We start from the raw sequence: 12,617 nt of genomic DNA on the forward strand, positions 1-12,617 counted from the left end.
AGCAGCATCTTAAATCCCTATTATAGTATAAGCAGATGTCTGCAGTTGCTAGTCAAGCACTGGGGACTGAAAACGTTTTAATTATCCATCATTGTTTCTGCATTAAAGCTAAGCTCAGCCTGTTTTCCTTGGCAGACGCACTCAGTGACGGCTGTTTTTTCAACTTAAAATCTTTGCACATATTTAAAGCAGTCATTTGTTGTCTCTTAACAAGCCTTACAAGTGAAGAGAAAGGTTTTAAGTGCTTCAGAAAGCATACTGACAGAAAACAGATTAATTAATTCATTTGTAAATGATTCAAACGCCACATATTAGAATACAAGTGCAAATTGAGCCAGGGCCTATATGGATTTAAATCTCTTGCTGATATCTGTCAGATATATCTAAATTTAGTAGGGTGTTACAAGGGGGTTCATTATGACATTTTTAAAAGTACTGTAATTGTAACTACTAGTTACCATCACTGTGACATGTGTTTTCTTCCTCTATGCCAGATATTTCCAGATAACTGTTACATTTTTTGCACGCTGTCCTTCGATTCTTTATTTTAGGTGATGAGAAGGCGCAGATGGACTTTAAGGCTGTTATAAGAATCCACATTTTTCAGCTGACTTCCTCACTGACACATTTTCACAGTTTTAATACTTCAAACTTCTTTGCCTCTTGCAGCGAGCTGATGTGGGACTTTCTGCCTTGACCATCACGCCTGAGCGAGAGAGCGTTGTGGACTTCACCACACGCTACATGGATTATTCTGTGGGCGTTCTGCTGCGCAAGGCTGAGCGCACAGTGGACATGTTTGCCTGCCTGGCACCCTTCGACCTGTCACTGTGGGCGTGCATCGCAGGCACCGTGCTCCTCGTTGGCATCCTGGTGTACTTGCTCAACTGGCTCAACCCACCTCGGCTCCCCATGGGATCTGTGTCTTCAACAACGCTGTACAACTCCATGTGGTTCGTGTACGGCTCGTTTGTACAACAAGGTAAGAAAGCAGGATAGAGGGGGTGAAACACAAGTTCAGCAGCAGCAGAATAATGGTTTATTTATTTATCTATTAGTCATATTCATTAGTCATTTTGTTTTCACTTGTTGCTTAAGTTATGTTTATGCACCAAGACTGATGAGATCTGATTAGGTCATGGTTTGAGTTCATTAGACCTTTTCACAATGTTAACCAAATGTTGGAAAGTTCAAGTTTCCGTTTTATTTATTTTGACAGGGTGGCAAACCCTGTCTGCAAGAATACATTCCCAAAAACCTATCTCTTAATAATCTACAACCTTTAAAACAAATGCAACCTTTAAAACAAAGCATGTTTTTTATGCATTGGGCCGCTGTGGTCGATGGGGTCTTTCGCATGGTTTATTTGCAGGGTCTATCTCACTGGTAAAACAGGGGAATAATGGTAGGGATGGGAAGCATAGATGGAAAAAATGAGCTTGTGAAAGCAATCTAATTTAAAAATAAAATAAAATAGCTCCTCTGAGTACCATAGGTGTGAACTGCCTTTTCGTGTTATAGCACAATAGTCAAATTAGAACAAAAAGGAGGAGACATTTTGTTCCACATGGATTGAAGGAAAGATAATGGCCTTATCCCGGTGATCGGTCTGAAGATTTTTCCAGAATTCATCAGGCTGTGCTCAGGTGTGAAGATCAGACAATTGACACGTGGAAAAGGATTTAAATTTCATCGGCGTAGAAACAGATGCACAGCATAAGGAGAAAATTTCAAAAGAGTTAGGAGTGTGTATTTGTGTGTGTGCATACGAATGTGTCTGTTTTCCATCTAGGGCATGTGTTTCATAAAGTATCCATATAAAGAATATAGAAGCTACTTTTGAAGATAAGCATCTTAATATTCTCAGGTTCAATCTTGGGTTTCTCGCAAAATATGTGCTATTTGCCAGTGAGCACAGTGCTCTTTTGTTGTCATGCTCTGGGCCTTGCAATAGTAAATTTTTTAAGCAACATTAATTATGCAAATTTAAGGAGGAATGTTTTTTTTAACACTGCCTGTGAAACATTTCAAGCCCTGAATAAGCAACTGATGAGCATTTCGCCATTTGGTAAATAATCCTCCATCTTGTGCTGCAGCTAATGGTGGTAATGATGATGATGATGATACATGCTAATTGCTGTTTGATATTCACAATCATTTCTCTTTTTAGCTGTAATTAACATTTTAGTCATGGCATCGTTAGAAAGAAAAGAAGAGAGAGAAAGGATCTCATTCTTCCACAGTGGGGTTGTCCTGCACTTGTGTATGATATGGTATGTAGAAAATAAGAGAGCTTACTGAGACAGAGTGTGTCAAACGAGTGGCATGTTTTTCACTTCCCAAGAAAATGAAGGTTGTGAAGTTTGCACCACTCAGTCAGGTTGTTCATCAAACAAGTCAAGTTCATCAAAAATGACCGATTGTTCAGGAAGTACTATTAAGCTTCACCATTCCTGATATTTTCCTCTGTCTACAGATTTTTTTCTGGACTTTTTACATGACACACACACACACACACACACACACACACACACACACACACACACACACACACACACAGGTACATTGAATATTCATTCAGCAGCTTTCTCACAGCACCTCTATAATGTCCCAGACCTTTGTGCTTCACCTAGAAATATTACCCCCAGGGAAAATTGATTCAGATGAAAAGACACCCACAGCAGGAGATGAGTGATGGGAGTGAATAGTCAAACTTGATGCCAGAATTTTGCTTTTGGCTCTGTCACTCACTGCAAGACGGAGCAAGGGTGAGATGAGAAACAGAGAGGTGCAAAGGGATTACACTGATTTTTACAAACCTTTCTCTTTTCTTTTCTTCTTCCCTTTGACTTTTTCTTTAGGTCGCTCCTTTTTTCTTTTTTTTTACTGCACACTTCCATTTTTTCATCTTTTCCCCTTCTTCCTTTCTAAGAGTCTGCCTTACAAATTCTGTTCTTCACTGTGGCTCATGTGAGCCACTAGGGCAGCAGCCAAGTGACTGTTTGTTTACAACCTCACCCAGAGGTCTCTCAGTCTGGCGTGTGTACAGAAGATGTAGTGGGGAAAAATATCTGTACTCCATTAACTATTTCTAATTGGTCTCAATGAGAGTGAAAGAGACAGAAGAAGGAAGCGTGTATAAAGACGCAAAGGGAGGGACTGCATCATATGAAATCTGCTGCTTGGTTCTTGACTTCCTAACTGCTACATCAAAGGGACAAATAAAATCATGGGATTTGGTTTTATTATGCACTAGTAATACAGTATCTTCTCAAATAAAACAGCACATCAAAGAGAAAATTCTGCAGGAAAAAAAAGATCAGTTGTTCACAGATATAGTTTGACGATATGCTGCAGGAAGGGGAAGAAAGAGAGCAAAAAGCCATAAAGCAACAGGGAGCTATAAAGTGAATTAGTCTATGATATTAAAGATTAATAAATAAGTTACAGAATCCATCTGACAGCAGACGGTGTCTCCTTTGCTGCCAACACAAATATAATGTAAGTGTTTTAGCAGTCCTCAAGGGGGACTAAAAGTTGGAAGTGCAGGAAAATTAGTAAATTTGCAGGCGATCACACACAGTCACACACACAATAAAAAAAGATATCCAGGGTAAGAATGAAGTATGTAAGCAGTCAGCGCAGAGGAAAGGTTATATAAGAGAGGAAATGACTTAAAAGATGGGAAATGTTCCTAAGGAGATTAATTTTCAGCTTCTGCTGTGTTGCACGTTAGCCCTGGCTGAGGTGGGAAGGTCATTCCAATATTTTTCAGAACCAAGAGGACGGGGGAGGCAAGGCTGGGATGAGTGATTACCAGGTCACCAGCCCAGCAGACAACATTAGCTTAGTGCAGGGCATTGACTGACTTGTATATAGGGCCTCGGACAGAACATGGCCTGGAGGGATGGGGATATGCACTAGTTTGCAGTCTTGTACACCTGGTTTTAGATCTGAAATGAGCCACTACAGGCGGGCAGCGAAGATAGAGCAGGGGGGAGGGTGACATGCAAGAACTCAGGATGATAGAAAACAATACACCCTACAGCAGTTTGGATGACATGCAGGGAGGATGGTCAGAAGAAAGTTGCAGTACATCAGACCAAAATTCTCAAAAGATTATTCGGAAGGGCCTGCCTCACTCAGCGTAACTGCAGACAACAATACGTGCTCAAAAGGGAAGAAGCTTTTGTGAGATAGACACATTTACATGTCATGGAATTAAAGTGTTTGTCATTACTGAGGATAATAATGTGGTTCTAATTATAGCCTGTAAAGAATAAACAGAATTTTCTAGGGATATTAGAGACAGAATAAATCCAAAGGCAAATTAAAGTGTTCGTTTTTCAGCATGTTTAAGTCTCTCTAAAGAATTGCATTGAATATTTTAAAAAAAAAAATACAGTATTGATGCAATTAATTAATAAGTGATCCCTTTCTTTGATAGCAAACCTCAAAGTGCTAAGACTAAGACAAATATAAAAAGGAGGGAGGAAGCATAAAATAGAAAGCCAAGAAATAAAATGACAGACAAAAAGCGTCTGCAACATATGTCGTTTTAGAACTGCAACAACTGCAACACTTTTTATTTTGACTGACTTTTTTTTTTCTTTTTTCATCCAAGGCTACATTCTCTCGTCGAGATGAAAGCAAAAACGGCCAGACCGAACAAATTTGCTATAAACTCTGTCGGTATTGAAATGGGTAAATGGCCGCATATCTGCTGACCTGTGCAGCAGGGAGAGAAGCTCTGTTATGCAAGTTGGACATCCTGACAAAAAGAAGCAATGAAACTGAGATAGACAGGTTACTCTGTTCCCCGTCCCGTTTCCTCTTTTAAACTTCCTGTCTCCCCGTGTCTGCCTCAAACTTCTCTCCTTTTCCTCTCTGTCCTGTCCTGACTCCCAAGTTTTGCCCGCAGAATTTGAGCTAAAGTAGAAGAGTCAAAAGCAAAACTCTGTTGTCAAATTGAATATTTGTCTTATGCAAATCTTTGTCAGCCATTCTCTCACTTTCTGGTGTCCATAATTAAAAACCAGTAGGGGAGAACAAACACCATGGAGAAACAGACTGGTATTTTGGGTTTTGTTTTTTGGTGTTGTTTGCACATATGTGTGTGTGTGTTACCTGTCAGTGTGAGTGCCGCTATAGCTCAGTTACAACAGTTTTTGTGAGAAAAGCATATGCAATCACACAGATACAGCACACACTCTTACAAAATTAGTTTTCACTGTATGAAAAAATGCACGCGCACACACACAAACACACAGACACAAGCACACACTGAGTCAGGCTCATAGGCCACAATCAGTGCTTTCATCTTTCCATCTGCTTCTCCAAACATCTCTCTCTTCCTCTCTGTGCTTCTCCCTTTTCCCACCAACCCCTGCTGTGTATCTATCTGTATGTGACTATGTGTGTGAAGGAGAGAGAGCTTTGTTGGAGAACCATATACTGTACTGTATGAAAAAAAAAATCTGTTTCCCTACTCTCTCCGTTTGCATTTCAACCCAGCATCCCCCAGTTCTCTCCATTCCCCAAATCTCTGTACTCACTGCTGAGTTTTCTCAGTGTGAGTGCGTTCACAGTCTGCACTCCTCATTCTGTCTCTTGGTTCCTCTATGTGTCTCTCCCTCAATCATTATCTCTGTTTCTGCTGTGCCATACTGCTGGGAAGCCAACGTTATCATCATTTTCCTGCTCTCTCCTTCTCCTTTCCTCTCTTTCTCTCTTTATGACTCCCTCTAATCCATTATCCCTCTCTAACGACTCTTTTGTGCTTCTGTAAAGTGGACCCAACTTTAGGACATCCACCCCTCCTGACTTCAACCCTCTATCTCCATCTTTCCTCCCTCTGTTCCTTTTTCCCGTCTCCCTCAAAGTGTCTCTCCTGCAACAAAGATGCGCCACAGTGAGAAGAAACCGTCTCTCAGCAGTTCCATTAAATGCATCTCTCTCTCGCTCTCTTCCACTCTGTGCACTTTTGTTCTGTTCCTGTTTCTGTCACAATTGCTTCCTGTCCTTCTCCCCTTTTTTCTCCATTCAGCAGCAATCTCTCTTGGCCCCCTCTGTCCACTTCTTTCTTTCTGCTCATGTATGATTACATCCAGCTGGTGCAATCTCATCCTAAAAGCAGGTTTGAATAGGATGTGTACCTTCTGTCCTCTTCACATCTGTCTTCCCCTCGTTCCTTCAGTGGGCAAAAAGTTATTTAAGTACATTTACTCAAGTATGTACTTCAGTATGAGGGTCCTAGATTCTGCCAGTGAAAATTCCCCGTACTGAGTTCTCATGAATACATTTGTCTGAAAGTGTTTCTGTACTTAGTAAATTTCTGTTCTTACAAATCGATCCAGTCTTACGTTGCCATCAAGTACTTATAGGGTGTTTTTTATTGCTACTTTTACGTAAATCTGCTTGACTATTAAGGGCCAGTGAGCCAAACTGTCAAGGAAAGCTCAGAAAATGAGATTTTAGCTGACATTTTCCTGTCACAGACAAACTCAGAGACAAACTGTGCGACGCAAATCCCTGATCATAGCTCAGTATTTGCAGTATCTGATTAGATTTCCTTTTTAGGGCAGTACAGAGAAACCGGTGTTGATGTTTGCATCTGTATATGTTGAGGAAACAAAATGATGAAATATGTGAACCTGAATTAAAAAAAAAAAAGTCAAAATAGGTATAAAAACTTTTATTTGTTTAATTTCACTTTTACTCTTATGATATTAAAGTGTTAATGTAAATATTCCTCAATAAACATGCAAATTATAATAAATAATAACAGCTAAAAGTAACATTGGTTTATAGATGTCCTAAACTCAGTTATAAGCATCCATAATTATAAATATCACTAAAAAAAAAATCATGTTGAAACTAATTTTCAGTCACTGCTTTCTTTCTCAAGTGAAATATCTGCAATCGTGTGATGCGGACAGATGTTTGAGGGTTGAGTAAAGCGTGTGGCTGAGCTAGCTAGTTAACAAAATTTTTCATCATCCTCATGGTCATCAACAATGTCTATTTCCACATATAAAGGTGCGCTGGTCACACCTTTTTAATACCAGCTTGAGAACGCCTTCAAATTCTTTGAGATGTAGATTCAGCAAGTAACTGGAGACATTCCTTAGATATTTTGCTTCATATTGGCATGATAACATCACATAATTGGTGGAGATTTGTAGGCCGGGTATGTCTGTGTTTTCACGCTTTTTACGGCAATTTCTGACTCAACCATCTGAATCCCACAGCACATGTGTACAGCCTCAGTTTCCTGTTATTAGCTACCGGGAGTGGAGCCCGATTTAGTGTGATGCATCCCCTCTGCATTAAGGTTCAAGATGTTCTGCTGCATACCTTGGTTATAACAAGTGATTAAGTTACTGTTGTCTTCCTGAGCTTGTTTAGTATTTTCACCCAGAGGACTGCTGAATGCTAGAGATTTCCTCTTTGTCCAATCAGACTCTGTAAACCTTAGAGATTCCTGTGCAGGGAAATCCCAGCAGCTCAGTATTTTCTGAAATATGTAGACCAGCCCATCTGATGCCAACAACCACATTCAAAGTCACTTAAATCACCTTTTTTCTCCATTCTGGTGCTCAGTTGGAACTTTATCCAAATTTCTATATGCCTGAATGCATTTGCTGCCATATGACTCGCTGATTAGATGATTACCTTTATTAGCAGTAGAACAGGTGTCCCTAATAAAGTGTCTGGTGAGAGTATATTTGTAGAAAGCCACTGTTTGTGAGAATTTTCACTTCTTGTGTGATACTGTATTAGTATAGACTTCAGATGTTGGTTAAATACGATTTATATTCTTGTAAATGCAGCAGTGTCGTTGCCTTTATGCAGATTTCCTGTCTGAATATCAAGATGTAGTTTCACCAGATATGAGGATGTCTTGAAGTCTGGCATTTCAAACAGTTGTTTCTATACATAGAGGGAGATGGTAATTCTGTGCAGTTGTCACTTTGACCAGCTCCTCATTATGATTCTTCTTGTCTGGATTAGCTCTTGCTCTTAATTTATATCAAGACTTTACAATTTATCCTATTGTAAAGTGTCCTTGGGTGACTTGAAAGGCGCTCATAAATAAAATGTATTAGCATTATTATTATTATTAAGAATAGGAACTGCTCTTCATGAGCCTTCTTTCATTTTTGTCTCCATCAGGGGATTTTCTGAGACTTTGTTAGTACACATGACATTTTCCAGATTCAAAATGCATAACAAAGTAATGTTAAACAGCTTCACTTTTTACATGAAGAAGCACATTAAAAATTGAAAAATGCCAAAGACTCCTTGTCTCTTTTTTATAGCTGGCGTAGGGCAACAGATTTGGTCTTTGGTGTTACCACACCGACACATTCAAATGTCCATTTTGTGTTGACAAGCATTGTTCGGTCATATCTTTACATGACTCTTACATGCTGTGTACTCTTTCTCTCGCATTCTCTGTTTTTCCCATCTTTAAATGTTTAATCATACTTAAATGTAATCAAACTTTCATCTGCAGTCAGCAAAAAACGAGCTATGTGAGGACAAATAGCGAGATGCATTGCAAACATTTGCAAAGGAAAAAAATTCTTGAACTAAAATACATATAATATCATGCTTGCCTGCATCTTACCATGCTGTTAGTGACTGAAGATGTTTATCTCTTACTAAATGTGTATCTGTCAAAGCAGCTCCAAAGCACACTGCAATCTGCTGGTCTTGTTTTATCCAGATTCTTTCTCCAGGGAGTCCAAGAAGCTGTAGCTACCAGGGACAGTAATGAGGAGGGTGGCTTAATTGAAATACAAGCATATTTATTTTGGGCACTGTTTTGTTAACTGCCTCGAGAAAACAGGCTGAATGGATGCAGTTTATTTCCCAGTGAATGTGTTGTAAAGGTCAGGCATTGTGCAGAATGCAAGTGGAAAAAAAAAAGATCTAACTGCTTCTTGGTGGGTGTGCTCACAGTAACTTTTGTTCTCTGAATTTGAATGAATGTACAGTTGTTTAGGGCATTTCTTGGGCAAATGTTAAAACTTGTCCACAAAAATTAAAATCCAAAAAGCTCACAACATAATTAGTAAACACATCATAACTGATAAGACGCTTATAAAATTTACCAGTGCAGGATCGATAGCATTTATAGGGTTTAACGCTTGTCAGAAAAGCAATAGAGCAAAATTACTACTTTCTTCTTTCCCAACTTGCACGGCAACAAATGAAGTCCTGATTTCACTCAGTAAACCTCCACAAATCTAGATAATTGCGAGATTTATGAGATCATTTATCTTAACAAGGCAGCTTCTTTTTCTACCAAACCCCAAGAACATTGCAAAATCCCACAGCTGGATAGAATTTTTTTTTAAAAAGAGGGAGAATGGAGGATAGGTCAGTCAAAAGAGATCAAACTGAGGGAGGGCTGGTTGTTTCGCACCTTGTTAGACACCTTGTTAGTGCTCAGCCAGTCATTATAGTGTCTGCTGAGGCAGGAGTATCTCTAATAAATCAAGACATATCTGTCTGTCTTTTATTCAGCTATCATCCGATCTACTTCACTTGGCAAACACAAATCAAGCTAAACTTTTCCCCAGCAATTGCAGGTCAAATTAGTAGTTGAAACATGGGCAGAAATTTTGTTAACTAGCTAACACATGGATGAAAAAGTGGGATTTGCACATCAAACTTTCCTTAGTGTACCTCTCAAAATATTAGTGCCATACGTGCATAAATTCAAAGCCTCGATGGGTTTCACATTACAGATTAGAAGCGAAGACTAAAAACTGCCCACCCCTGGGGTATGCAGTACGTGTTGGTTTATGGTTATTGAATGAGAAAAGGTGCAGATCTGTGTAACCTGGCAGTGTGTGTGGACCTGCAGCCCTTGAAAAAGGGAGAGGAAAAGAAGATGAGACAAGAAAAGTGACAGGAAGAGGGAGGGCATGTGGCGTGCAATGTGCGAAATATTGAGAATGACATTGTTAAAGTTGAATATGAGCGACTCAAACACAATCACCATCAAGAGAGAAGTCTAAGAAGTGTATTTTTTGTGAGCACTTGTGTGCATAGGAATGCACACACTTTGTCCTAGTCAAAGGGAAAATTGCTGAGAGAGCCATCTGTCAGAAGTTGCACTCAGAGAGGCAGCCATGGTCTTATTGGTTTGATTGAACAAGACACAGTCTGCATACAGCCACCTATAATGAGTCCACAGTACTGTACTTTCAGCTTAATGCAATTTGCATGCATGTCTGTGGATGTGCACATGTATAACTGTTCTTACTGGCTTTGTATTACATCCTTTTTGTGAGTGTACGTGTTTATTTTGCTCTTTTTTTTCTTTGTATGGGAAGCTCCATTGTTACTGTGGGCTTGAAACGCACAAAGCTATTGGAATAGTTTCCATCAAACTTTTCCTCAATTCCTTTAACACCCTCTTTGGGATTAATTGTTGAGAGTAAAAGGCATTATCTAACAATCGTCCACAGTTTTTATGTTATTTATGTTTACTGTTATTGTATGGACACTATCGGGGAGGGATATTAAGAAATAGCCTCATTATTTGTGACTTTTTCAGCAATCTTAGTGTTATGGATTGGATGTACACTGGTGTGGGAAATGTTGTCTGGGAAAAGCCGTTAGTTGTGGCCTTTAGAAATAAGCAAATACAAAGCAGCCACATACACATGAACACAGGCACATACAGCCTCGACTTCCTGTTGGCTGTTGTAACCCTTATATCGTACACAGACTGTATTGATCCACGTATAGGAGCCGAGCGGAGAAACATAGCCTGTAAATAAGCTCAAAGAAATTTCTGCTGACCCCATCATTTTTATGTTCCTTTCAACGGTGAAAAGGAGGCAAAAAGTGCTGATGAGGCTTGAAAAAAGGAAGAGAGAAGAGGGGAAAGAACGTTTATTTAATAAGTCCAATGTCAAGCAGTTTGCAGTCTGCATATGGTACATACACTTACACACGCATTCAGAGGAGGACTTTTACCGCAGCTATTTTGGGAGGGCGTTAAGAAGTTGCCACACTAAAGCGTGCACACACGCACACACCCTGACACAGAAAAAACTGCTGTTTATCGCCAGTCTCCACACTTGGCCTGTTGCAGCCTACAGGTTAACTGGCTGCTCTTCATTCATTTTAGGGAATGGGAAGCTGGTCTCCCATCCCAAAAAGCAACCAGTTTTAATGAATTTTCACAAGTGATGATGCAGTAAGTTGCAGTTTTTGAATGGCAGGCGAACAAACTTGTATGAATGTACATGTGCTTGGGTTTACAGTCATTTTGCAAAAGTATATACTTAGTAAGCGGATCTAAACACAAAACACACACGAAAGCACAAAAATCATATTTGATCGATATGACGTGTCCAAATTAGTACATAGAAGATGTGAACGCCAATGTTCTTTCGCCATTTCATATCCTTAAGCTACATTCACAAGTGTTACATAGTCTGAGTCTAGAGGCTGCCTAGAAGATGAGCTTGTTATAAAGTGGGTAAAAAAAAGGAGACCCACATACCCACATTCTGGTATTAACCTTGAAAGTTTACCCAAAATGCACTCTCCCCCCCCCAGTGAACCATCAGAAAATAGAACATTCCGGCCCATTTATGAATAAACTGGTTCTGTTTTTTAGTGAAAGTACCCATAATACTGAAGCTGAATGCCAGTTATAGAAAAAATCCTGCTGAACAAGAGCGAGACTTTGGCCTCATATCGTGACACTTGAAATGGGTGTAAAATTGATTTGGTTGCAGCTTTTGAAATAGGATGTGCACCTTTCTGGTGATGCTACTTAAAAACCACAACATTCCAGCCCACATCCATGTAAGCTGAAGATCTGTAACTTGGGAAATTTGTATGGAAGTAGAACTTGCCTGAGTGTGTGTGTGTGTGTGTGTGTGTGTGTGTGTGTGTGTGTGTGTGTGTGAGAGAGAGAGAGAGAGAGAGAGCGAGAGAGAGAGAGAGAGAGAGAGAGACAGAGACAGCATTTGTCAATAAATATGTTCACTGTCTGTCTGGGAGAAAGTTAATATGTCTCTTTACACCACAGCCAGAACAATAACAGGAGCAAGCAGTATTTCAGAAAGAAAGGCAATGTTGTCGGGGTACAGTTAAAGTTAAAATACTTTTAAATAATACATTTAGTGTGAAGACAGTAAAACCAAAGCAGTACACCACATACTCCCCAAAAGAAAAAATAAAAAATAAAAACTGTAACTGATGCAATCCAAAAGGTCACTGCAGGGTTTTTTCCGAGTTTTGCATTTTCTCTGGCCTATTGTGTAGCGAATGTCTTGGCTGTATTGTGATAAAGTGTCACGTAGACCCTGCATGCTGAGCTTTGACTGCACAGGCACAAAACTTCCCTTCTGCATTTAAAAGAATACTAGTGAAGCTAGCTCACCAGCTCTCTCCATGAACGCTATGACTGTAGCTATGATCGTTGCTGCAGCTTTGTAATTGCATACAGTAACTGTCTCTCTGACTGGTTGTACTTTGGTTCTCATGAATCTGGCTGTGACATGTTCATTTTTAATTGGTATAAAACTGACTACATGCAGCAGTTATGTGTTCAGTGATGGGTTTGCTTGCTGAGCGCTGTA

The 12,617-nt window shown here is 39.7% G+C and overlaps 1 protein-coding gene across 4 annotated transcripts in view; it reads left to right on the plus strand.

The window, feature by feature from the left end:
* Window positions 1-12,617, plus strand: part of grid2 (glutamate receptor, ionotropic, delta 2) — a 548,235-nt gene that overhangs the window by 448,481 nt on the left and 87,137 nt on the right. For all 4 annotated transcript variants that reach the window (XR_014894671.1, XR_014894670.1, XM_085294681.1 and 1 more), the window contains exon 11: window positions 670-982. Coding sequence is in view for 2 of the 4 variants with exons in the window: in XM_085294681.1 (XP_085150807.1) it covers window positions 670-982 (313 nt within the window). In the remaining 2 variants the exon portion in view is untranslated. The remainder of the gene's footprint in view (window positions 1-669; window positions 983-12,617) is intronic.

The sequence above is a fragment of the Mchenga conophoros genome, linkage group LG12, assembly GCF_057382185.1.
Source record: "Mchenga conophoros isolate Kocher_MC1m ecotype Shallow Benthic linkage group LG12, M_conophoros_male_GT1.1, whole genome shotgun sequence".
Lineage (NCBI taxonomy): Eukaryota > Metazoa > Chordata > Actinopteri > Cichliformes > Cichlidae > Mchenga > Mchenga conophoros.